Raw genomic sequence first — 26,134 nt, 5'->3', positions numbered from 1 at the left:
GAGAGCACATGGACAGCGTGGCCAGGGCACAGGGCAGCACGTGGTGTGGGCGGATGCAGGCCACAGTTAACACAAGACACGTAAGCAAATACCTTTGGACCAAGGCCAGGAAAGAACTTTCTAAACAAAACATTAAAAACAAACAAGGTAAAAATTACAGTAAACTTGCTTGCATCAAAATCAAGGGCTCCAGGGACCATCAGCAGGCGTGAGGGGGTCTGTGGGGTGAGGCCGCCTGCACACTGAGCAAGAGCAAGTCTGCAGAAGCAGCCACCTCACACCCGAGGCTCTGCCTGCCCAGCACTTTGCCCCAGGCCCCCAACGGGCCCCAGGTGCAGAGTCAGGGTGCAGGCTTCCCCCGGCTGCGGGGTGAATGCAGCATCCTGGGGGGGCACCCAGGAACACGCTGGGCAGCAATGCATGCGTGCGGCACATGGGAACGCACAGGAGGAAGGGGCGGGAAGGGCCTGACCTGGAGGAGCCGAGGTGACACCACATCCTCCGCTGCATCAGGGGTCCCCCCAAAACACCCCACAACCATCCCACCACACCAAGGCCAAGTGTTAGAACAGGTGAAGGTGACCAGACCCTAGAGGTTCCTGAGGAGGAAGACACCTAACACACGCAAGAAGGACAGCTGTTCAGGGCCAAATATGAACCATGTGGAAGTGGCTGACCCCGGTTCCCAAGCACAAGTCAAGGCAGAAAGCATCAGCAATACGACACAGGGAAACGTGCTGGGAACACCTGACTGCCAACCTCCCTGGAGCCAACCCACAGCTTCCACGCAGAAGCGCAGCAGCAGCGGGAGACAGGAAGAAGGGACAGACCACTCCCACCACCCAGGGGGGGACTCACCTCCCAGAATCCATGTGTCTCGGCAGATCAAAACTTAGTGAAGAACTCAACTGATAACAATTAACAGATCTGACCTAACAAACACACAGAGAACCCTAGAGCTAACAGAGAAGAGAAACTGTCTGCCTCGGCCAGCAGGGCGTCGTCCTGTGTGTCTCCGTATTCTTGCAAGGACAACAGTCCTGAGGGACCAGAGGCTTGCCCACCGCAGGAGGGCCCATCTCAGCTTAACCAACGGTGTCCACAACAGCCCTGTGTCTCCACAAGGTCACATTCACAGGTGCTGAGAACAGGACGGGGCAAATTCAACCCACAAGACACAGAAACATACTGGATAGGATTCCCCACCCACTCATGCTGAGAAGCCTAATAAGAGAAAGGGATGTCCCAGCCCGACACACAGGGTCGCGGGGCCATCGGCCTGCCTGCCTCCCTGGCCCCACCTCCTCAGGGAGAACCGGCCAGCTTCGGACAGCTGGTGGAGTCACAGGCAACTCTGGAGACAGTGTGCTCGACTGTAATAAGAGCTCAGCAAGAGTAAAAACAGAACTGACGTATAAATATGACATCTGGGGCCTTCCTTGGTGGCTCAGTGATAAAGAATCTACCTGCTAACACAGGAAACATGGGTTCGATCCCTGGCCTGAGAAGATCCCACGTGCTACGGGGCAACTAAGCCCTTGCGCCACAACCACTGAGCCTGTGCTCCAGAGCCGGGGACTGCAGCCACTGAGCCCGTGCTCCACAACTACCAAAGCCCGCGTGCTCCAGAGCCCGTGCCCACAAGAGAAGCTGGGCAACGAAAAGCCTGCGCACCACAACCAGACAGTAGTCCCCGCTCAACGGAATGAGAGAAAAGCCCGTGCAGCAATGTCAAAGATATATTAAATAAATACAATTAATTTTTAAAAAGTAGTACCTGAATACCAGTAATGATCGTACAATACGACTTTATATGGTATCTAAAAATAAACCTTAAAAAAATGCAAGGTCTTTGGGGGAAAATGTATAAAATGTACTACCTTCGTGAATGGGAGAAAATGACACACGCAAGGTGCCTAGTCCCCCAACCTGCCCCACAGTTTAAACACAATTCTAATCCACCTCCAACCAAGCTCCTCGTGGGAGGCCGATCCGAAGGCAACACCATGATCTGAGTCACCATACCACACCCCAGACACTCCTGGGAAGAGGACGCCCCTGCCCGCAGGACGTCTGCCAACAGAACCTAATTAGAGTCCAGCCCCTCACCGGCCTGCAGTGAAGAGCCAGCAATCGCCACCAGCAATGCCGCGGGTGACGTGGGCCCAGAGGCTGTCACGTCTGCTGGACAGGCAGTGGCACCAGTCTGAGCTTGCCAGAACACCAGAGGGATGCAGGGCTGTCTTTAAAGCTCACTTGCTTGCTTTTTCCTTCGGGACCAACCCAGGCTCTGCTTCATGAAGACAATTCCCAGCAACCTCTCAGGCCGCTCTGGCTCACGTGCCCAGGCCCCTGCCCACAGCCTTGCCCTGCGCATGCCAGGCTCCCGCACACCCTCAGCACAGGCACTGCGCCCCTGGCCTGGCATGTCATCCTCCCAGGAGCAAACAGACCCACAGCCTAAGTAGGCTTTCAACTACTTTGTGACTTCCACTGTCCCCGGGTGAAACCTAGCCTGCCTGGTCTCCAAGGCCCATGTCCCATTCCTGCTCCTCCCTGGCTTCTCTCTGGTAACTTCCAGCCTATCAGGGATTATCCAGGTCACATGCCCTCCAGCCATTTCTTCTGGACTGGGACCCCTTGAGTGCTGGCCCTGGAGAACAGCTCCCTGCGGTTCAGGCTCTGCCATATGGGCAACTCGGGGCGCACAAGCACGGGGGGGTGACATCCAGATGTGAGGCCAGCGGGACGTGCGGGCCCAGGTGTCCATGGCCTCACTGTCTGCAAGACCAGGAGGGAAAACAGCCACAGCGGCTGCTGGACAAGTCGACACCCTGGGGCGCCCAGGACAGTGCTCTGCCCCGGCGCTGACCGCCTCAGACCTTCCTCTGCAAAACAGGGGTGATGCCCTCACCTCTTGCCCTCAGTGCTGGCAAGGTCAGTCAAGCTCCAGCAGGGAGGCCTGGAATTAGGTGGGGTCGGCCAATGGACCCCCACGGATCTGCATCCAGAGAACAACAGGCAGGTGGGCCTGGGGAGGGCACCCCTCCATTGCAGGAGCTCTGGAGGCCAGCTCTGGGGTGCCCCCATCCCGGGAGCACTTCCCACAGTGGAGAGAACCAAACAATTTCACAACTATCCAGAGACACTCCAGCCCCAGCAGGGCCCAGAGGGCCTCGGCCAGCTCTGCCCCGGTGGGCACAAGGGAGCGGGTGGTCCCCCAGAGGCGGCAGGGTGCAGGGGCCTGCCTCACCTGTCGCTCTCGTCCTTCACCATCCCCGGCGCGGCCTGTCGGCTGGTGCGGCCCACAGGCTCCAGCGCCCTGTCACCAGCGTCCAGCTCGGGTTCCAGGGACGAGCTGGTGCTGCCATCGCGGCTGACGCTGCTGCCCCGCCCGGGGCTGTTCTCCGCCGAGGCGCGCGGAGACTCCGTGTTCTGTTTCAGGGTCTGCAGCTTGGCCAGGGGGATGATGTCGCAATCCTGCGGCCGGTGCCACACAGTGCGCTGGGTGCTGGCGTTGTAGTAGTAGAAGCGCGACGTGTTGGGGTCGAAGAGCTCCCACCACTGGTTCTCGCTGGTGCGCTTGATGCGCACGCCGGTCGGCGGGTCCCACACGCACTCGCCAGTGACCAGGTTGGCGTACATGCGCTCGCGCGTGCGCGGCTCGATGATCTCCACCCACTCCAGCCTGGGGGGGAGGGCAGCGTTAGGCAGGGCTGGGGGACCCCACCCATCCCAAGACCAAGGATCCCGCCCGTCAGGCCACATGCTCTGGGCCGCACCGTGCTCTGGGTACTGCTCATCGTCCTCCCAGACCGCATCACGTCCCTCCCGGATGCTTGGCTGCTCTTAGAAGCAGCCATCACTGGCTGCCAGCGCCACCCATCACCCGCAGAGGGAGGGGACGCCAACATCGCTGTGCTGTCCCAGTCAGAAGCAGAGCTGGTACCCCCCAAAAGCCCCCCCAAGCACACCCCGCCCCGAGGACAAGCCTGTCATCCACCTAAGGTCCTTAAAAAAAAAGTGTAAATTAAAACTATTCAGAATAAGGCAATTTGCTCCAGCTGACAGGTAGGTAGCATATTTTACTCTGCTTCCAAGTTTCTACACAAGTAACAATCCTTTAAATACCACTTCTGTGATAGGCCTGGTCCTCACCAGCACTGGGTTGGTCAGAAGCTTCCAGGACCTGCAGAGAAGGGGAGCACCCGTCTCCTTACTCTCTGCTGCAAGCCCAGTTTTCCAGGCAGGAGCACAGGTGGGCTTTAGCAGAGGACCGAGGGGACAGTGTTGACAATCTTCTCTGAGAACCTCATCCCGCCCTTTGAGGCCAGATGTGCTCAGGGCGGGAAGGAGAGAAGGCACAACCCTGCAGGGCGATGAGCCTGCACCACACACACACTCACACACACACACTCACACCCAGATATGAGCCCCCACCACACACACTCCACACTATCACACCCAGAGATAAGCCCCCACCACACACACACTCCACACTCTCACACCCAGATATGAGCCCCCACCACACACACACTCCATTCTTTCACACCCAGATATGAGCCCCCACCACACACACACTCCACACTCTCACACCCAGATATAAGCCCCCACCACACACACACTCCACAGTCTCACACACAGATATAAGCCCCCACCACACACACACTCCACTCTCTCACACCCAGATATGAGCCCCCACCACACACACACACACACACACACTCACACCCAGATATGAGCCCCCACCCCCCACACACACGCCCTGCAGCAGCCCTGCAGGCTTGGGGGCCTCTTTTGGATGCACAGTGTCTTCTACAAGCTCTCAGAGCCAAGGTAGGCTGGCCGAGTGGGCAGGGTACAGCAGCTGGAAGGTGTGGAGCTGAGAGGGGCAGGAGATGCGGAGCAGTAAAGAGGGAGAGCCCTGAGGACCCTGAGGGCTGGCGGAGGGAACACAGGAGGGAGCAGCCTGAGGGGCCTGGCCGTGTCGGAGCAGCAACCCCTGCAGCATGGCCATACCAGGCAGCCCAGTGGGGGAGGGCGCCGGGGCTGTGCTTGCAAGCGTGGGGCCACCGCCTAACCCGCCATTCTGCAGAAGGTGGGGCAGGGCTGAGTAGGCATCGTGGGATCGGACGGCTAGAGAGACAGGGCCGTGAGAGGGTGCCCTCGACGCAGAGGGCGGGGCAGTCCTGCAGCAGCGCCTGCAGGTTGCAGCATCTCTGGGCCCTGCAGGCCTCGCGTGGCCTCTGATCTCTAGCGACCCTGCAAGGCCAGTGCCTGCGGAAAGTGGGCAGGAGGCCTCATGTGTGCCCATTGTCATCCGTGTCCCCAGAGGCCCCTCCCAGGCCCAACCTCCACTGCCATCACCCTGCCCAGCTAGGGTGTGAGGCCCAACTCGTCCGCTCTTGCCTGCTGGCTGGCTGTTCTTCACACAGAGGGCAGAGCAAACTTCTAAACTTGGGAACCTGGCACTTTTAACTGGGAAGCCTTGTGCCCCCTCCCCCCCTAGAAGGGAGATCCCCCCAACACAGCTCAGCGGGCACCATCCACTCTCAGCCTGAGGACACAGCCCCCACGCTTGGCAGCCAGAAGGCACTGCCCGAGGGCACTCCTCACAGGGACAAAAGGGCCTGGAGACCTCGCTCCTGTGAAGAGGGAAGCTCTGAATTCTGCAATCCCCCTCAGCTGATGGCCTGCTTGCCCCTCGAGCTGCGGCATGGGATCAGCCGGGACAAAGGGCGGAGGTGCCCAAGGAAGGCCCGGCCCAGCAGAGATGCTCAGAAAGTACTGGACTGAACACTGTGAGCCCCAGGGAAGCAGTAACAACTCCTTTTATACCTCTAAATACAGTTTCAAATGAATTTACTGGTGGTAGTTCTCTCTGAATAAAGAAAACAAGCTGGTTCCTTTTCAGCACACTGCTGTGGGCATGTGGGCAGGACCCCATTTTCTCAGAACGTTCTGGGTGCCCCCCACAGCACTTTTAATGAAGACCCCAGGGACCCAGGGGGCAGAGAATATGCTGGAACCCGGAGTCTGGTGAGGGTTGGGAGTAAGGTGGGTCGCAGCAGATCCCATGGCCTGGGGGGAAGGCAGGCCCTGTGCAGACCCCAAGTGGACCGAGCAGACACGCCTGTCCCTGGGGTCAGTGTCACCCACACCAAGCTCCAGTCAGTGGGAGCGGCAGGGCACGTGGCTGAGAAGGGTCAGAACCTGCGGGTGATGGACGGACCACCGTGGCCCAGCCACACTGTGGAAGCTGTCGAGACTGAGGGAGAGTCATCTGGCGACAGTGTCTGGCATGAAGTGGGAGGAAGACTCAAGATGGCGGCGGTCTCTGGGTGTGACCGGCCGCGGCCTCTCCCCAGCGCCCAGGGGCTGTGTGGACAACTGCCTCTCTGCTCTCCAAGTTCTGCAGACTTTCACTTCAGACAGTGACCTGTTCAGACTCACTTCCAGAAGAGCCTAATGGGAGCCAAGTGTGTCCCAGGCAATCTACCAGGAGAAAGGGAAGCAAGCGTGGCCAAACACGTTGCCTGTGACACGGAGCCCTGCGATAGGATCCAAAGTGCGGGATAAACGACAAACCACGTAAAACAACAAACTCATGATTCCACGTGGAGAGGTTCAGGTGAATGCAAGACGCTGGGCACTGGCCCCCCGGAATAGGCAGGGGGCAGGGTCCAGCTGAGGGCTGGCAGGGCGTCCACTGCCCGCGGAGAAGCCCTCCCCGGCCTGCAGCACAGTGGCTGAGGGACAGGGGGCGGGCCAGCCCCATGTGCCTGCTGCCGAGCCGAGCAAAAGGCTCCGGCTCCTCTGGTCCCGCGGCTCAGCTTCCTCACCTCGTGCTGGACCCTGACACCCGAGACTCCAGCAGACCGGCATGCTGGCTCTCGCACTCGTAGTCCTGCGCCTGGGACATGGCAGCCTCTTCTTCAGGAGCCAGGCGGACGGCCGTCAGCCGGTCATCGGGACGCCCTCCAGCATCAGTCAGGAAGGCATCGCCCTACAAGACAGCAGAAGCCACAATGTTATGCCTTGCGGTTTGGGGCACCAGTAACAGCCAGCCCAGCCCTTTTCATGGCCCAGGTCACTGGTGAGAATGTAGTGCCCGACCCTGAACCCAGCTGGGATCTGGCTCCTGGGGAGGGCATTCAGATCCCTCGCCAGCTGGCTCTGGGAGAGTTGCCTGCTCCTCGGAGAGCAGGGTCCTTGCTTTTGAACAGGGACAGCACCACCCACTGGTGCTTCCAGGTGGGTGTCCGCGGTAAGAGGCTGGGCAGCACTTGAGGGTGGTCTACACACACACAGGGCCCGGATTTACAACTGAGGGGCTGTTCCAAAACGGTGCTGCAATGGCACAATTTACACATGGGAAACAATGAACCTCGACCCCTACCTCATCCGATACATCAAACTCAATTCTAGGTAAACCACTGCTCCAAACGTTAAAGACACAACAATAAGGTGACTTCCCTGGTGGTCCAGAGGTTAAGAACCCGCCTTCCAGTGCAGGGGACACAGGTTCCATGCCTGGTCAGGGAACTAAGACCGCACACACCTCGGGGCAACTGAGCATGCACGAGGCAACTAGGGAAGCCTGCGCATGGCAATGAAGACCACCCCCCAGCCAAAAATAGATAAAGTGAAACAATAAGACTTTTAGAGAAAATGCAGAAGAAAATCTTTGTGGTCTTGGAGTAGGTACACTTAATCAGACACAAAACCACTCACGACACAAGAAGCATTAAAAATTGGACTACAACCTAAGAACCTCTGTTTATAAATCTTTACCATCGTGGGTATTATTCAGGCATAAAAAACAGTGAAATGATGCCGTCTGCAGCAACATGGATGGACCTGGAGATATCATACTAAGGGAAGCAACTCAGAAAGAGAACGACAAATCCCGTATGATATCACTTTTACATGAAATATAAACTATAACACAAATGACCTTGTCTATGAAACAGACTCACAGACAGAGAAGGAACTTGCGTTGGCAAAGGGAGGTGTGGGGGAGGGAAGGTTAGGGAATTTGAGATTAGCAGATACAAACTATATATAGGATGTATAAACTCCTACTGTATAGCACAGGGAACTGAATTCAAGATCCTGTGATAAACCATAATGGGGAAGAATGGGAAAAAGAACATATATATGTATACTGAATTGCTGCATCGTACACCAGAAATTAATACAACATTATAAATCAGCTATAATTCAATAAAATCTTTAAAAATAAACATTTTCTTCCTATTACAAGTAAAAACACAAACCCTGGGTGGGAGGTATTTGCTGCACAGAATATGTATAATGCATTACATTTGCGTGTGTACCTATCTGACCTAACAAAGGACTATTTCCAGAACTCATATAAGGTTCCTAGGAATAAATAAGAAAAACCTAATACTCGACAGAAAAAAAGACAAAAAACTTGAAAACACACTTTAAAAAAAATATCCAGTAAACGCAGACAGAATTGTGCGCTACCTCTTTTGTCACTGGGAAATGCTAACTAAAAGCACCCTAGGACACTGGCGTGGCCACCCGAGTGGCTGAGGCGCAAAAGACCCACCACGGGCGCGCACGTCGGGGCTGCGGGCGCGCACGTCGGGGCTGCGGGCGCGCACGTCGGGGCTGCGGGCGCGCACGTCGGGGCTGCGGGCGCGCACGTCGGGGCTGCGGGCGCGCACGTCGGGGCTGCGGGCGCGCACGTCGGGGCTGCGGGCGCGCACGTCGGGGCTGCGGGCGCGCACGTCGGGGCTGCGGGCGCGCACGTCGGGGCTGCGGGCGCGCACGTCGGGGCTGCGGGCGCGCACGTCGGGGCTGCGGGCGCGCACGTCGGGGCTGCGGGCGCGCACGTCGGGGCTGCGGGCGCGCACGTCGGGGCTGCGGGCGCGCACGTCGGGGCTGCGGGCGCGCACGTCGGGGCTGCGGGCGCGCACGTCGGGGCTGCGGGCGCGGGGGAGCTCTCCCACCGGGGGCCCGCAGCCCAGCCTCAGCACAGGCGGCCACTGCGGCAACCCGGACCTGCTCACCGTCCCCAGCGGCGCGTGGGTGTGGCTCCCAGGGGTGAGAGACAGAAACCTGACCTGGAGTCACCAGCGCCGCGGGTCGCCATCGCGCATGTCTTCGTTTACAAAAGCTTTCTGGGTTCCACGCCATTGCTTTCACACCTTTCCGTTCACATGCCTCCCACTTCAGGGAGACATCTGAAGGAGTGGGGAGGAGCAGCAGTGGACAGTCAGGAACCAGCGAGGGAGGCATCCACAACCCGCGAGGTGGTGGACTGGAGGTGGCGTCCCGGGCAGGCACCCGCCCCCCTTTACTGTAATGTGGGGATCTGCAGACGTGCGTGTGTATACAGGTCAGTTCACACAAACACGAGAGGGCCTAAGAGTAGCAACAGGCAGAGCAGCTCCTACACTCACACCTAGACTCTTCGGAGACTGCGGAAAGCAGACAGACACAATGACCCTGGAGCTCGAGTCCTGCAGTCAGAAGGTTAGGAAGACTTAAGACAAAAACACAGCCCCACAGTGAAGGGGCCTGTCAAAGGGACAGCAGTACCAAATAAAAGAGCTTCCAGTGACCAAAGCTGGAACATTTTGAGAAAAAAGCCATACTAAATTGTAATGTGAAGTATAAAGTAAATGTCCCTAAGTCCATGTTGATATGACACACGAGTAACAAGGACCGGGAGAAGAGACAAAGATCCCCTGCAGAGTACCATTGCTGCGGACACTCCAACTCCAGGACCCTCCTCCCAAGGGCACCCCCAGGCCCTGCCCACAGCCCGCCCTCTGGAGCAGGGGGCTCTGTCGGCACCACGGCCTGGGCCGTGCTGGTCATTTCACACCCAGTTCTTCCCAAACCCGACTCAACATGCAAGCCAGCCCTCCAACCCAGGGCGTTCCCTGCCCTCCCTGGACGGCCTCTCTCCAGACTTCAGCACCAACCACAGCTCCTCACCCGGCACTTCTCTGGCCATCTTCCATCTGCTTGTCTCTGTGTGGCCGTTCTCTCCGGCCAGAGCAGCTGTCCAGGGGCCGCGGTCCTCAATCCAGCAGCCGCCCTGTGTCTGCGCTGCTCCTGGGCCCTCGTGGCTGCCATAGCCCTGTACCCCGCCCTCGGCTGTGCCAGCCCCGCCCCCACTTCTTCTCCCAAGTGCTCAGCTCCCTCCCCTCCTCCCAGTGTATGCAAGAGGCTCCCACTCTAGCTTCTGGTCACTGTCTGTCTGCAAATGAGGACAGGGACAGGCCAGAGATGGGGAGCCCCTGCCAGCGTTGATGCTCCTGAAAGCTTGATCGCCAAATTTCTTTACAGGCTCTGCTCTGGAAATGAGTTTCTGGTCCTAGGACATTTTTTGGTTGCAAGTGACAGAAACCCAACTCTGACTGAAGACAGCGTTGCACCTGCACCCGGTAAGGCCGTCTGGGTTCCCAGGACGCCCAGTGCGGCTCTTCTCTGCTCTGCGCAGGCTGGCGTACTGCGTGCAACAGCACCTCAAACACAACCAGACGTTTCTTCCTCTGGTTCCGGCGAGTCTCCTGGTCTCTGACTGAGGACAGGGGCCCCGGCCTCTGCAGTGCTGTGAGGGGAGGGGCTGGAAGCTGGCTCCACGGGCATCTGAAGGCCCTCCTGCCAAAGCTCCTCTGAGGTGACCGTCTGCCCACCTGCAAGGTGACTGACCAGGAGGCCTCTTCTCAGCCCCACCGTAAGGGGGACGAGGCCCAAGGCCCTGCCAGCACATCCCCGGGGAGGGCCACCTCCCCTCCCTCCCCCACCTCACCCCGTAAGAATCTGGCTCTTGTAGAAAATGCACTTGGAACACCGGGCCTTCCTCCTTCAGCTCATCTCTCACCAGACACCCACCTACATCTGGTTTACCCCAAGGCCCACGCAGACCACAGACCCCTTTCTGCCAAGTAAATGTCATCAACGGTCCCTCCCAAGTGCTCCAGTGGGGAAACTGCAACCTGCTTGAGGCTCTCGCTTTCTCCTCCTCCCTGTCTGGCTGACACCATTCTCCGGCTGTGCTTATCCCTGATTCACTGTAGATTAAATCCTGTTACCCAGTTTTCATTCTTTTTGTCCATTTCAGTGAGTTTCAGGGAGGGAAGAAGAATAAACAAGTCTCTGCTCAGCCATCATTTCCAGAAGGCCTACGTTCCATTCTCAATGCTGTTTTTAATAAGTTTTCCAAGTTCTGAACAATGAGCCCAACTCAGTCTCAAGCTCTGAAAGCCTGGCTCTGAGCTGGAGGCACAAGGCCGCATTCTCCTGCTCGGAACAGGCCGGGCTGGCATTTCCGCCTCCGCGCCTCCCGCCCAGCTGTTCTCACTGACTCCCCTCCTCTAGCGCCTGGCCATGCTGTTATGCTGAACATTGTGACCTAACCCCTCGGCAAGTCAGAGAATCGGCCTATAGGTCAGAACCAGCTTTTCAGACCCTTCTGGGAAAGGATGTCTGATGCACCCACACAGAAAGGACACAGCTGTGTGGAGTCAACTGGACATGCGTGCAGTGAATCTTGAAGCCTGGTGCTGCCCTTCAAGCTCCCAGAAAGCTGCCACCATGGGGCCAGCACTCGGCTCCTGCCTGGCCTTGGGGTCACGCGCAGGCCATCAGGACACACAGGCCCTGCTCTGCTCACCCACAGGGCACAGCCTCCTCCTCGCCTTCCTGGGCTTCCTCACCAACACAACAGACGCGGGGCCCCTGCAGGACTGCTGAGGGAGCAGAGCGCCTGTCACGTGTTCGCGAGCCGGGTCTCGCACACAGCCTGGCCTGTGACCGGAACAGCCCCACACAGCACCCCAGCTCTAGGAGGTCAGTGAGAGAGAGCTGTGGTCTGCACAGTCACGGGGGGCCAACGCTGACACTCCGTCACCCCAGAGACCAGAGGGCAGCCAGTCCCACCCCTCCAGGCTGAGCCCCCAGCCCCCAGATGCCTTGGCCCACAAAACCCCATGGGGGCTTCAGGGAGGGGTGTGGGGTGGTGCAGTGACCCCAGGCAGCAGGACAGGACAGGATCCCCACAAAGGCAGGGTTGCATGGAGAAGTCAATTCTGACTCCATGCTGAAACTGTTTCTTTGACTTGCTTTTCATTGCTCTTGCTATTATAATCACACATAGTGGCCTGCCTCAGAGAATCCTGCCCCTCTCCCCGACTGTTAAAGTGCCTTTGTTCAGAGCCCTACCTGTAGATGGCACGAAGGACTAAAATGACACAACCCCCTGCTGGAGGCTTGCCGTCCTAGTAAATGTTAGCAAGATTAATGACCTTTTTACTTTGTTTCCTCACCTCCCACCTGTCTCTGACACATAAAAGAAGCTGGCATCCAGACGCCAGCAAGACGGTCACTTTGAGACATTAGTCTGCCATCTTCTTGGTCACCCGGCACGCTGAATAAAGTATTCCTTGCCTCAGCACCTCACCTCACGGATTCACTGGCCTGCTGTGCGGTGAGCAGAGCGAGCCTGGACTCTAGCGGAAGGAGCCAGGGGCACTCCTGTAGCCGGACAGCCTCCCTGTGACTGTTAGAGCACTGCCTTCTGCCGGGGCTCGCTGAGCACCCAGAGCTTCACTCGGCGAGTCCACTGCACTCACTGCAGTGAAAGGACCTGAGTTTCCAGTGAAGCTCAGCAAAGCCAGCGTCAGACTCTCTTGTGCTCGCTCCTGGCCCCGTCTGCCCCCACCCAGGAGAACACAGAGCCTCCCTGAGGAAAGGGAGCCCCTGACACTGCGGGACAGCAGAGCACAGGGGCGGCGATAGGCTGGGCGCCGGCGAACGGCTGCTCCCCAGGGTGCTCCCTGCCTGCCCAGCCCTCTGCCAGGCTTCCATGGGTGAGACTGGAGACAGGACACCCCTGGCTGCCCTGCCCTGCTGCTCAGTCTCGGGTCTGGCCTTCTCCAGTGGCAGGTGTGGATGTTCTACCTGTTTCCACAGGTAACTGAGGCTCACCACTGGCCACCCTCACTCTGTCCTGGTCAACTCCCCAAAATGCTCCACAAACACCCCACACCTGAGGGAAGTTTTCTACCTCCCTGCCCGCCAAGACCCCTTAAGACTGCCTGCGCGCAGGCCCTGGAGCTGCCAGCGGGAGCCCTAGGCCGGCTCCACACCTGAGCTCTGCACCTCTGCCTCTTGAAAAGCACCTGGCTGGAGGGGAAGCAGAGACACATGGAAAACTCACAAAAAATGCACTGGGACGTGCCGACAGCCGCCCGTGGCTGCGCACCTGCAGTGCAGCCGCCGGTGAACTCACTGGGCCTCTGGGCGCCCTCCCCCACCTTGCAGGCAGGGCCGCCCCTCCCCGCCCCACAGACCTGCCAGGCCGAGGCTGCAGCACTGGGGACTGCCGCCAGCTCCTCAGCACCCGGCTGCAGGTGCGCTCCAGTCACCTGTGGCTGAGCAGGTGCTTGAGCCCAGCTCCCTCCGCGGGCTGCAGAGCAGACATGCTCGGTGCTGGCTCCTGATGGGCTGCATCTGGAGCACGAGCCCCGGGAGCTGGACTGGCTGGTGCCCAGCAGCACTGTCCCCAGCAGGCTGGGGCCGGGCAGGACCCCAGCCCACAGCCAGGCCTCTCTGCCCCTGCAGCCTGCTTGGTGCGGGCTGTGAGACTCCTGAGCGTGTGAACACATGTGACTGCAGTGTGCACCGGTAAACCAAGGAGCCAAGTTCCAATAACAGGAGAGACAATGCCTTCCTGGCAGGGCCAAGCCGGCCAGGCCACCGGGAAAACTGGGGCCCTCATGCTGTAGACACGCCTGTCCCCAAACACACACAGGAGACTAGCCCCAGGACCTCCTGGGAGAAAAGACTTTGGAGAACCCTACCATTTCTGTCACAATAATGAAACACGTAGCTCCGACCAACCCTCTTAAGAGAGAACACACACTATTACGACAGTTTTAAACTATGGAAAAAAAACTTTAATCTGCTGATGAGACAGGAAAAAAATTCAGAACCCCGGAGGGCAAAAGCCAAGTAAAACCAGGAATGGGGATCATTCTGCTGTGTGCATCTGAGGAGCATTTGTACCACTCAGGAGAGGCAGGGGAATGGACAGAAAGCCCTGGACATGCCTGGGTGATGACCCTTGGAGACACCCCAAGGCTGATACCCTGAAGGCAGCAGGTAGAAAACGTAGCCCTCCCACCCAGAGGAAGCAGGAGCTGGGAGGAAGTGTCTAATAGCTCCGGACTGTTTGGAGGGGAGTAAAAATATCAATTAAATTTTGATAAATGAATTTTCTGTGTTAAAATACCCAGGGCAGCCACGAGGGAAGTCAAGTGAGTGAATTCCAGTTCAGATAAGAAAAAAAAAAAATAGTCCAAATGGAGAAAAGAGGAATCTGTTCTCAATGACAGGACAGAGTATGAGGTAAGATGGCAGAAATAAATTCAAACACAGTAATTTTCATAAACACAAACGGGTGGGTGGTCTAGGTAAGACAAAGACCATCAAAGCATACATTTAAAGATCCAGATACATTCAACATAAGGATGTGAAACTGTGACAGTCAAGAGTGGATAAGACACCCTGGTCTGCGAGAAGGCCGTGCAGCTCCAGAGGTGGGGGCTCACGTCCGTGAGAAAGAGTCGGCATGTGAACCGGGCTTCATCTCAGGGACCATCCCAGGAACAACTGAAAACAGACTCCATCGGGGCACAGAAGTCAAAGGTCCCAACAAAGGCCAAAGGACCAGCTGGTCAGTCACAGCCCTAACCCTGGGGCACAGCGCTCAGTGAATGAGACCTGATCCCCGCAGTTGTCTGGGGTCACAGCTCACAGGACAAAGGAAGATGTAGGCAGTGTTTCCAAAGGCAGGGGCCTGGGCGGGGACGGGGCGAGGGGCGGGCGTCAGGAGGTGCCTGAAGCAGGTGGGGCTGCAGCTACTGCAGGATGTCACCTCTACAGGAACCTAGAAACCCAGAACCACAGTCACCCCCGTGCACTGGTCTGCACCTGAGTACCGCCCCTGCCCTAGCTTTGGGGGGGCATCCATGCTCCCTGGGCAGCACAGCCAGGACAGCAGGTCAGGACAGAGACAGCCTTCTGGCGGCACGAGAAGCCCACACGCACAGTCACCCCGCAAGCAGCTGCAAGGCCGAGACAGGGCAGGAAGCGTGGAACCCACAGCTCAGCAGGTGGCCCGAGTGCAACATGCCACTGCCCAACCAGACCCAGAAGATGCACTCCCTCCACAAAGCTGCCTCAGTTTCAGCATCTCAACAGGCACAGCCCTCGCCCTAGCTGCATCACTTACTGAGCACCTACTGTATACAGAAAACACTTGGCAAGAGCTCTAAAAGCATGATCACATTTCCCCTCTCACCCAGGTCCTCACCTCACAGGATAGAAAATGAGACCCCGGTTTTTAAAAGGCCAGCGTCTGAGCTCATGCCCCGCAGCTGGGCCAGGCTGTCCGTCCACACTTCTCTCCCTCCTCTGCTGGCAGACCCCTTCCCTGAGGCCTTCCAGGTGTCTGAGCCCAGGCCCTGCCTGCACCTTGCCCCACGTGATGGGTGCAGTGAAGCAGAACATCTTAGAGGACCACAGGGGAGGATGTGGCCTGCCTGCTTAAGTCCTAGCCTGGGTTTGGGGCCTGAAGCTGCTGGGTGCTTTGTCCCCAACAGGGAGAAGCTTCTCAAAGAAAAAAAAAAGGAGGCAGAAATAAACAGTAGGAAAAAGGTGAATGACCACGTGGCACCTGGATCCAGTCACGCCTGATGCAGGCAGCCCCGGGAGGAGCCAAATGAGAGGGTGATGATCCCTTGTCCCACAGTTGGGTCACACTGGTGATGACAGTCCTCGTGGGGCCATTTAACGCCCCCGCCCCGCACCTGCCGCTATCACGAGGAGCAGGGAAGGTTGAGGAGGAGAACAGGAGCCGGGGCACAGCAGAAGGGCATCTCCAGTCTGTTCCATCTCCAAGGGCCTGGCTTGCGGCAGGAAGGCTGCCCCTCCTGGCTGCAGCACAAAGGAAGTAAGGAGGGCTCACCAAGGCCGCAGTAAGAGCCAGCACTTCGGAAACGGTGACGCAGGTCGGGGACACACAAGCTCCCACCCAGCCTGTGTCACACTGGCCTCAAGGTGGATGTCGTCCAGGACAGCCCTGACCCTGCAGTCATCAGTAATGTCCAGCATGAAGCAACTGTGGGAGCTCATGAAGGTTGGGACGCATGATGGGGAAACAGCAGCAAACGCTCACAGCTGGACAGCAGGCCTGGAGGAGGCAGTGGCGCCCAGAGACGGACACCCCCACCACAAAGGGCCAGCACGGGGAAGACAATGCAGGTATCACCACCGGGGAAAGGAGACCCACGCTCGGCTGTGGCGGGAGAGCTGACACCTCGCCGGATCACTGACAGTCTGAGCAGAGGGCACCCTCAGGCCCCTAGCCGGCCTGAGCAGAGACTACCTGCAGGTTTGGGCTCAGAGCCCCGGAGCAGGCTCCCTGCACTCACCCAGAGGGACAGACCGCCTGCCCCCTCACGAGGTGCCCCAGCTGGGGCTTAGGTGACCCCCTGGCGGCAGCTCAGGGGTGCACCGCCCCCCAGGCTCAGCCACCCTGTCACGCTTCCCATCCCGTCACCTCTGTGCTATTCTCATTAAACTCCTTTCAGCTGGTTCACAAAGCCTCTCTTCAGCTACTTATAATCTGACATTTAGCCAGTGGGTTAGGGTTGTTTCTAGAGATTCCATTTGGTCTGTCTCAAATCTCCCTGGCCCTTCCTGTTGGCTTCCCGTCTTCTGCTCCTCACTGTGGTCTCTTCTCGCTGCCTTGAGCTCCTGGGAGCCTTCGGATGAGCCCGGGGTGCCAACAGGGTTAGTGTCGGCTTTCTTGCCGCAGGATACAGCCCGGAGTCCTCAGGTCTCCTCCCGGCTCCCCCTGTCCTGGTTTGTCTCCCTCCCTTTACTCTCCCCGGCCCTGGAAGCCGATCTATTCAGTGCCACCTTCCTACCTGTTCAGCAGGTGTTTGGAAGACAGAAACTGCATGCATGGGTTCACCTGCCATCCTCACCTGAAAGTCAAGATGCTCTCTTTAAAACATTATCTTTATGGGAAAAGTAAGAGCTGGATTTTAGACATTTTAATTAACTAAAATTTAATTTTCAACATAGAAATTATCTCAAAATACAGAAAGAATAATTTTCTAACCTCATCATCTATTAACATTAACCACTTTACAAATACAAATACCCCCATGGAAATCATCCTGATTAACATTTTTTGGTAGAATATCTTTCGGGTTTTGATAGTTTAAAAGTTCGTAGAGTACATAGACATATATATATGTATACCTGAATCATTTGTACAACAGCAATTAACACTGTAAATCAACTAAATGTTGATAAAATTGTTTAAAGTTCATAAATCATATAGTTATTCTAATACATATTTCAGTTAATGGTTATTAAAGGGGTAAAATTTTACTTATGTCAAAAAACAAAATCAAACATTTCCTTAGAACAACGTGCAGGGAAAAAACCTCAGGCTGGATTTGAAATTCAGCTGGGAGAAGCATCCCTTGGGGCTTAGTCGGGAAAGAACCCGCCTGCTGCACGGGAGACCAGGGCTCGACCCCTGGGTCAGGAGGACCCCTGGAGGAGGAAATGGCAGCCCACTCCAGTGTTACTGCATGGAGAACCCCATGGACAGAGGGGCCTGCCAGATGACAGTCCACGGGGTCACAAAGAGTCGGACATGGCTGAGTGACTAGCACACTTGCTGCGCACGTCCGAAGTGTCCGGGCATGTGCTCCTGGGGCATGGGCCTCACAGGCCCTCTTGGCAGGTGGACCGCGTAGAGGCGTCCAGCATCAGGGAAAGGCCAGCCCTGCAGCCAGAAGACTTGGGCCGGAAACCCATCCCCGCCAGCCTGCTTCTGACCCACAGGCACTGTGCCTGCGCTGTGAGGGGAGTATTTCTGCTCCTGCTGCACCCAATCTTGGTAACCTCAGGGCCTTTGCTCATGCCGTCCCTTCCCCCTGAACACGCCCACCTCCTACTGAGCCTCACCCTGGCCCCTCATTCCTGGGGGTCGTGGCCCCTGCAGAGGTGCATCACGGGACCACCGGGAAGGGTGGGGTTGTTCCTCTGCCTCCTCCTCGATGGAGCACAGTTGGGAGCGTTTGTTCTGATCCTTCTTATGTGTCAGTATGGGGAAGAGCAGGGGAGACAGTCTGTCCACGTGTTAAACCCCCATAACTGCCACCTGTCCTCGTTCTCACTGCTGCAGACCCCCAGGGATGTTGTCCACACCCCCCAGTTGCCGAGCCCCCACTCACTGTCCCCAAGTGACCTCCGACACCAGCTCTCAACAGCCTGGTCTCCCACCCACGGGCCGTGGCTGCCTGTGCAGCGCGTATCTGAAAGCAGACTCTGGTGATTCCTCATAAACAAAACAGCAACCTGAAAGCAACTTTAAATTGTGTCAGGTTAGGAGTGCTGGTGCATGAGGAAAAGAATTACCTACTCAAAAGCTAAGTGAACTAGAGGACAGGATTGAAATTCATGCCGAATGCCTGAGAAACAAGCAGGGAAGCACTGTGCTGGGGAGAACGGACTGGAGACCCCGTTAAATTCAAGAGAACCACTGAAGAAGACACAGCGAGAGCGGCCCCGGACAATGATTTCTGGAGCAACAGTACCACCTGGTGCACACATGTACATTTTTGTTGTTGTAAATAAAATAAACACACAGGCAGGTTCACTGCGTGAAGCACTGAATGTCCTAATAGCTACCACCGAAGAGAGCAAGATCAGTGGTCTGAAAGGACACCAGCAGGTTCCTGGACCCCAGGCCTAGACAAAAGGGCAGAGTCTAAGCCACCTTCCTGGACCACAGCTGGCCAACCTAACTCCTCCTAGTGGGCATGATGGGGAAGAAGTGACACTGTGACCACGGAGACTCGGCTGCAAAAGAAGCTGCAGCTCCACTGCCAGCTCTTGGGATGCATGCTCTGGCCACCAGCAAGGAGTTAGCTGCAAGGTGCTGTGCGTGGGTCCTGGCTACTCCTCAGTCAGACTCCAGTGCACGCGAGGGAGCTTGGAGATGACCCCTCCCTAGCCCCGTCTGAAATGCAGTCACACAATATCCCATGCTGAGTGTCTCCTGAATTCCTAAGCCACAGAAACCATGAGAGGTGATAATACAAGACTGTTTTAGGCCCCTAAGCTGTGGGGTGATTTGTTAACGAGAATAAAATAACTAGAGCAATCATCTACAGAGGAACACCAATCAGGGACTTCCCCAGTGGTCCAGTGGCAAAGATCCTGCACTGCCAATGCAGGGGACCCAGGTTCAACCTCTGGTCAGGAACTAAAGATCCCACATGCGCCAACGAAGATCCACAGCGGCCAAACCAACGCACATCAGAGACAGGTGACAAACAACGTGAGGTCTACAGGCTGGGAGATTCGTATTTTACATGCTTCACACAATCCCAATGGCTAGGAACACAGGCTGGCCACTAGAGAAGTCACAGCAAGTGGCTGAAGGGGCTGTCACGGAACCACCAGCAGTATCTCGGGATGACATTCCTGTAAAGTCCAACCTATGAAGGAAGCCCCCATGCCTCTGGTTCACGCCGGGCCCGCAGGAATGTTAGGAAAGGACTGAGGGAGGCAGCAGAACAGAGAAGGGCAGCCAAGGAAGCACACAGGCCCCAGCAGTGGAGGCCAGAGGCGGCGTGCCAGGCCTGGGACAGCGCCCTGCAGCCACACTCGGGGTCCACCAGCCTGCAAGAGGACGGGAAACATGCTCTGCTGACTTGGCCTCCTGGTGTTGAAATTAACTTTTTAGAATCTTACACACGTGTAACACTCAGTAGTGTACAGCATCCTCTGAAATTCAGTCATGCTCCAGCCCAACGCCCCTGGAAGACAGATGGAGATTTGCGAAGTGATGTGACTGATTCACCTGTGATGGACCGCATCCCTCAGGGCGGCGGCAAGGCCGAACTGAAGGCTTCCGCGCTGCAAACAGTGCTGTGTCCCCTCAGCCAGCCCCTCAGGGACTGACTCGGGGTTATCGTCCCCACCACCAGACTACTCCTCACGACCCCGGGATGGAGTCAACACTAAGGCCTTGGCCCCCACCTTGGAAAGTTCGCTTCTGAAAAATCCTAGTCACTTTTATTTTTAACAGCTTTATTGAGATATAATTCATATACCCTAAAATTTACCCATTTAAAGCATAGATTTTTGGAATATTTTAGCACATTCTCTGACATGCACAACCTTCAGCAACGTCAATTTCAGAATACTTTCACTGCTCCAAAAGAAACCCCATATACGCCTCAGCTGTCATCCCCCGGGCCTGGCACCTTGAACCCACTTCCTGTCTCTATGGATCTGCCTATTTCATAGCAGTGGAACCGTACAAAGCGAGATCTTTGTGTCTGGCTTTTCACCCAGCATAATGTTTAAGATTCATCCACACTGTAGCACAGATCAGTACTTCATGTCTTCTTATTGCCAGTCAATATTCCACTGTATGGACGAACACACTTTGTCTGTTCACCTATTGATGGACTTTTGGGCTGTTTCCCCCTTTCCCCTTTTTTCCCCCTTTTGGGCTGTTTCCCCTTTTGATGGACTTTTGGGCTGTGAATGATACTGCTGTGAACATCTGTACACAAGTTTCTGTGCGGATAAGTTTTCCTAGTCACTCTTAACAATAAGAGCACATGAAAGGTGAGCCAATTTCCAACTGAGAAGCTCATTTAGGCTGACCATACTATATTATTTAAACATAGACGGAGACGGATAACTGGGAGAAACAAATAACCAAAAAAAGTACAGAGTTAAAGACATAAAGAAACAAAAGCAAAACCTGATCTAACAGAATAAACGATAGTTAAAGGCAGAGGTGTTATTTCTAGGGATGGGCCCTACAGCCACATCCACACGTTTGCACCATGCTGTACCCACAGCGTTATTTTAACTGCACAAAATACGATATTCACCAGCAGAGGTTGGTTAAATTACAGCACCCCCACACAGCCAGTCATGAGAAAGAATGAAATGAAAAATGTACTGATATGGAGTGACTTCCCAAACACATTTAGTTAAAAAGGCAAAGTTGAGAAACTTTTAAAAGAAAAGAGCAGGAAGTAACACATATACGTGTTTGCTTGCATAGCCACAAAGCGTCTAGGAGATGTAGCGGGTGCCTCCACCAGACCAGGCCTGTAGGGCAGAAAACGGAAGCAAAAGGCAGCTTAACTACGTACCCTCTGTACCTTCACACCCTGAATACACTCTCAAGTCAAAAAAAATGTTTAACCCTTTGGGGAGTGAAATAAAGATAATCTAAGAGAATTAAAACATTCACACTTAGGAATGCAAGAGATGAGAGATCTTGGGTACCTGGAAGCAGTTAAAAAGAGCAAACCAATAAAGGCATCTTGCCTACTGCTATGTCAACCTCAAGAGCACTTGCATGACCCCCACCCAAAGCCACTCATCCCCTCTGATGCCAAGACACAATGGAACTGTTGCATAAAGCCCTGAGACACAAAAGTGAGAATGCCCTCAAGGACTCCCTGTGCAGAGGGGGACGGCTGGAGGCTGTGCAGGGCCTGCCTGGCGTGGGGACCCAGCGGATCCCGGGCAGCCCCAGCGGGGCCAGAGGAGCTCTGCGTGCTTCAGGGGAGGAGGGAATGCAGAGCGGGGCTGGGCCTGGTGGCACTCGGCAGGGTCACCGGAAAACAGGATGCCAGCGGGGGCACACCAGGCCATGGAGGGTGGTCTCGGGGCACCGGACTCCGAGGAGACCCATGCAGCGGCTGACTGGCAGACACGCCCTGAGCCTGCTCCTTGCCCTGGAGCATCCAGGGTGTCACAGCCTATTGACCTCCGCAGGTACACTGCCAGCTGCACCCACTCCTGGTTGGAACAACCAAAAATGTCTCCAGAGGCAAACCACCCCTGGATGAGAACCACCATCCTGACACATCTCCTGAAGACCTGCAGGAAGACAGAGGAAAGCAGCCCATCCAGGAGGCACAGTTACTGCGCCCACGGGACGGCGCACAGGCCCGCTTGGCAGGTGGACTGGACAGAGGAAATATGAACTCATTAACCACCTGGGAGGTACAGTGAGCAGGACGTGGAGGGCAGGAGACGGCGGCTGGGGGAAGACCCAGCGCACCAAGCTTCAAGGCAGGAACCTGGAGATGATGGTCCCGGGGCACCCATGGCCAAGGCCAGAAGTGAAGCAGGAGGCAGGCAGGCCAAGAGAGGAAGTGAGGCTGGCCCTGCCACCCAAACAGGGCACTGAGCAGGCTCACTTCCTCCCTGGGGAATCCGAGTCCTGTCTCCAGGTGTGAGCCCACACTCGCCCTGGAAGAGGGCTGTCCATCCTGCAGCCTCCCACTCCGTCCTTGGGAAGAGCATCCAACCGCTCGCCAAAGCTTGGCCAGGTAACCTGTTCTGGCCACAGAACCCGAGTTGCCAGTTCTCCACTGAAGCTCAATGAGACACAGTTTCTACCACTCTCTTGTCATAAGAACAGCATATCCCAACCAAGGGCATGCTCCTGAGTCCACAAATGAAGACTTGAGAGAAAAGCGGCACAAGCAAATGAAATGTGAGCTAGAAATAAACCTCTATTGAGTTGTTGCTGCAATCCTTAAGTCTCTGATTTCTTCCTTCTCCAATCCATCCTATGTGTCATTGCCAGTCACACGTCCTGAACCATTTTACCAGGACTTCCCCTACGCACAGACCTGAAGTGGCTCCTCTAGCCAGAGAACTAAACTCTACAGTCCTTCAGCTGAGTTCAGACATCTTCACATTATTATTTCCTCTTATTTCTCATATAACATTCTACCCCCCAAACTGCACGTAACTCACCTTCTTGCCTTTGCTCCAAAACCTGACACACCCTCTGTCTGCGCTGCTGCGAAGTCCTCACTCCTGGCCCCCACGCGCCTGCTATGAGGGAGGCGCAGCTCAAAGAGCGCCTCTTCCTTGAAGCCTTCCCTCACACTGCAGCCCCTGCAAGCCTTTCCCCCTGAACTTCTAGAGCAAACCTTCTGGAAATGGGCCAGAAAGTAAACAGTTCAGGCATTGTGGGCCATAAAGTCTCTGTTCCAACTAGTCACTTCTGCCAAAGAAGCCATAGATGATATAAAAATAAACCAGTGTGGCTGTGCTGCAATAAAACTTTATTTATAAAGACAGGCAGCGGGCTGGCAGTGGCTGCAGCTTACAGACCCTCATCTGGAGCAGAGTGGGAAGGTGCAGACAGGAGTGCAGCAGAAGCAGAAGTGAGCCAGGGCTGCAGTGGGGAGGTTCTTCTCCACAGGGTGGAATGGTGTGGCTGCAGGATGGCAGGGAGGGTTGGAAGCGACCCCAGGAGCAGGCCAGAGCTACCACATAACATCAAGGACAGCGCCAGGGGCTGGCAGAGGGCACAGAGGGGCAGGTGCAGGAGGCAGAGCCAACAGCTGAAGGTGCAGACTTCACCAGAGGAGCAAGAAGTATCAGAAGCGGGCTGGGGGCAGGCCCGTCCAGTTCAGCTCTGCCAGGTGTCGCCAGGCCTGGGGCTCTGCACCCCCGGGCTGTGCTTCTCAGACAGGACACCCACAGAGCTAACTTTAAGAGGGAACGTATAAGACCCACAACAAATGGCCACATGGGTCAGTGAACAAGCACAGCAAAGGCACTTACTACTAAAGCTGAGAACTTATTATACAGATATTTTTCTCAAAAGCACCAAAGAACCAGGTAGAAGCTTCATAAGACACCGTGTTCACTGTTACCACTGCCAGAGGGCAGCCTGTTCAGCACACATGCAGGAGAGAAGGCAGGATGGACGTTTCTAAATCTATCTTTAAAATATCTTCAGATATTTTAAAATTTGCTCACAGAAGCTGTTTCATTACCATTTGTTCTGAAAATCATGTTCTCAACCTTAAACTCCACAAATGCGAAAAGACTCTACTTAAAGTGGGGGTTTCCCCTCGTCTCAGTGTGACAGAGACAAAGGGGACGAGATGAAGCGATCAGAGTGAGTCTAGGATCTGGGAAGGAGAACCATCTCCTTGGGAAACATGACAAAAATTTCCACTTTGTTCTGCAGCAAGTTAAGTTACCCCTCCCAACACTGAGCAAGACAGAACATCACTGCACTGGTAGTGCCAAGTCTTTGCTTTCTGGTGCCTATGCCCTCACTGTTGCTTAGAGTTGGTTAATAAAGTATCTTTTCTGTCACAAGCGTAACACTGGAAAGCATAACAAGGGCTCTGGTAGTTTAACTCAGGAAGAGAACTACCCAAGAACTGCTCCTCATCTCATTTCTGATAGCAACGATCCTACCTACCTCCTAGGGCAATAAGTACTGCAGGAGTCTAGATTAGTTCATCAGAAGCTTTTCTCTTCTAAAAAGATTTTTTTAACAGTTCTATATGATAATCTAAGCATGTGGGATTTGTTCCTTGTTTACCTTTATGAAGACTTGCTTCTCCAAATATGCTCCTCACCAGCTTGCGTAAGAAAAAAGAGCCACAGACCTCGAGTTCGCGTTAAACTAAGACAAAACAGCTGACCCAGCAGGTGCGTCCTGAAAACCAGATCTTGGCAGCCATAATAAATAGCTCCTGACTTTTCTCAAGAGGGACACAGTGCCAGGCACGATGAATTCACAGAGTCCCACAACCACCCATTTTGCAGATGAGTAAGCAGAGGCAGAGTACAAAGCCAGGACACAGAAGAGTGGCCACTCAAAGGCAGGCAGTCTGGCTCCAGAACCCGCCCTCTTCTCCCCTCTGTTCTCCAGCCTCTGGGCAAGACAGCTGACTAGACAAAGTGTGGGCAGGGAGACCCGGGCCCTGCTCATTACCCAGCCAGAGCTCAGGTCACAGAGTCCACGCCAAGCTGCTTTACGGAATGAGTCTCCCTGCTTTACAGTCACAGCTATCAAATCTCCTTCCCCTCCCCCAGCGAGGAGAAACACACCTTGCTCACTGTGAAAGGGGAGCCGCTGACCGGGAACCACCTGCTGTTTACAGAGGCACCCAGGATGTACAGGGTTCAATTCCCCTCGCTGGCCTCAAAGACAAATCTCCTATTGTCTGCAGTAGGGGAGGAAAACGAAGCCTTGCAACTGTAGGTTTCTGCAAAGGTCACAGGAGGTTTGCTTAAACCCTACGACACCGAAGCGGGTGGAGGGGCGCCGCATTTCAGCTGCTGAAGGCTGCGCAGCGCCCACAGCAGCTGCTGGTGGGAGCAGCATGTAACACACCCACAGTTGCCACGGCCTCGCAGCCAGCTGCACGTTTTAAAATAAAAGACGTCCTGACCCCCAAGATGCGCGCAGCCTGCCTCGATCTCGGCCCTCGCACGGAACACCGCCTCCACCCACACCAATCCCGCAACCCGCGGGCAATCGAGCAAATTCCAGTTCCGGGAGGGCGACCCGGGGGGGAAGGCGGGGACGCCCCTGCCCGCTCCGCTCCAGAGGCCCGATCGGAGGGGCAGGCGGCCACGGCCGGCACCCGGCCACGCGCGTCCTGACTCCCTGGCCCCGACTGCGCCCCGGAACCGCGCCGACGCCCCGCGCTCAGTCTCCGCACTCCACTCACGCCCACCCTCGGCCGGGCACGCTCACAGCCCCGGGCCGGGCAGCCTCACCCCCCGCACCCCCAGGCCTGACCCCACACCCACTCTCACCGTGGCCCCGGCCCCGGGCCCCGCCGGCCGCAGCCCGCCCGCCCCTCCGGCAGCGCGGACTAGAATCCCCACGGGCCAGGCTGGGGGCCTCCGAGAGGCGGGGCGGGGGCCGCAGCGCCGGCCTCTCCGCCATCTTCCCGGCCCGCGCCGCCCACCGCCCGCGCTCTCACCCTCAGGCTGCGCGCGGGCCGCGCCGCCATAACCCCTCATCCCGGCTCGCCCGCCGCGCGGGAGCTGCTCGCAGCGCTGCCGCCGCCGCCGCCGCCCGCTCGCCGCGCGCCTCCTCCGCCGCCGCCGGACCCGTCCGCCGCCCCGTCCGCCGCGGCCGCGCGTCCTCCCGTCACCAGCGCAACCCCCCGCCTCCGGCCCCGCCCCCGCGCCGCGCGGCCCTGCCCGCCAGGGGGCGCCGCCGCGGGGCTCTGGCGCGTGCGCCGCG

General features: G+C 56.4%; 1 protein-coding gene across 4 annotated transcripts in view; it reads right to left on the bottom strand.

Annotated features, from left to right (window-relative positions):
• The window catches only part of ARHGAP39 (Rho GTPase activating protein 39), a 53,926-nt gene extending 27,864 nt beyond the window's left edge, over positions 1–26,062 (bottom strand). For 2 of the 4 annotated variants that reach the window (XM_069599581.1, XM_069599582.1), the window contains exons 1-3: positions 25,869–26,062; positions 6,843–7,006; positions 3,254–3,688 (exon numbers count right to left, since the gene is read on the bottom strand). In XM_069599581.1, the coding sequence (XP_069455682.1) occupies positions 3,254–3,688; positions 6,843–7,006; positions 25,869–25,898 (629 nt within the window). In that variant the 5' untranslated portion in view covers positions 25,899–26,062. Of the gene's footprint in view, positions 1–3,253; positions 3,689–4,158; positions 4,190–6,842; positions 7,007–25,698; positions 25,839–25,868 lie in introns of those variants that run through there. The other 2 variants (XM_069599584.1, XM_069599583.1) reach the window with 2 other exon arrangements.
• Positions 26,063–26,134: the final 72 nt, after the last annotated feature.

Source organism: Ovis canadensis, chromosome 9 (genome assembly GCF_042477335.2).
Source record: "Ovis canadensis isolate MfBH-ARS-UI-01 breed Bighorn chromosome 9, ARS-UI_OviCan_v2, whole genome shotgun sequence".
Taxonomy (NCBI): domain Eukaryota; kingdom Metazoa; phylum Chordata; class Mammalia; order Artiodactyla; family Bovidae; genus Ovis; species Ovis canadensis.
Note: the sequence above shows the minus strand (reverse complement) of the source record. Positions and strands in the feature narration are given on the sequence as shown.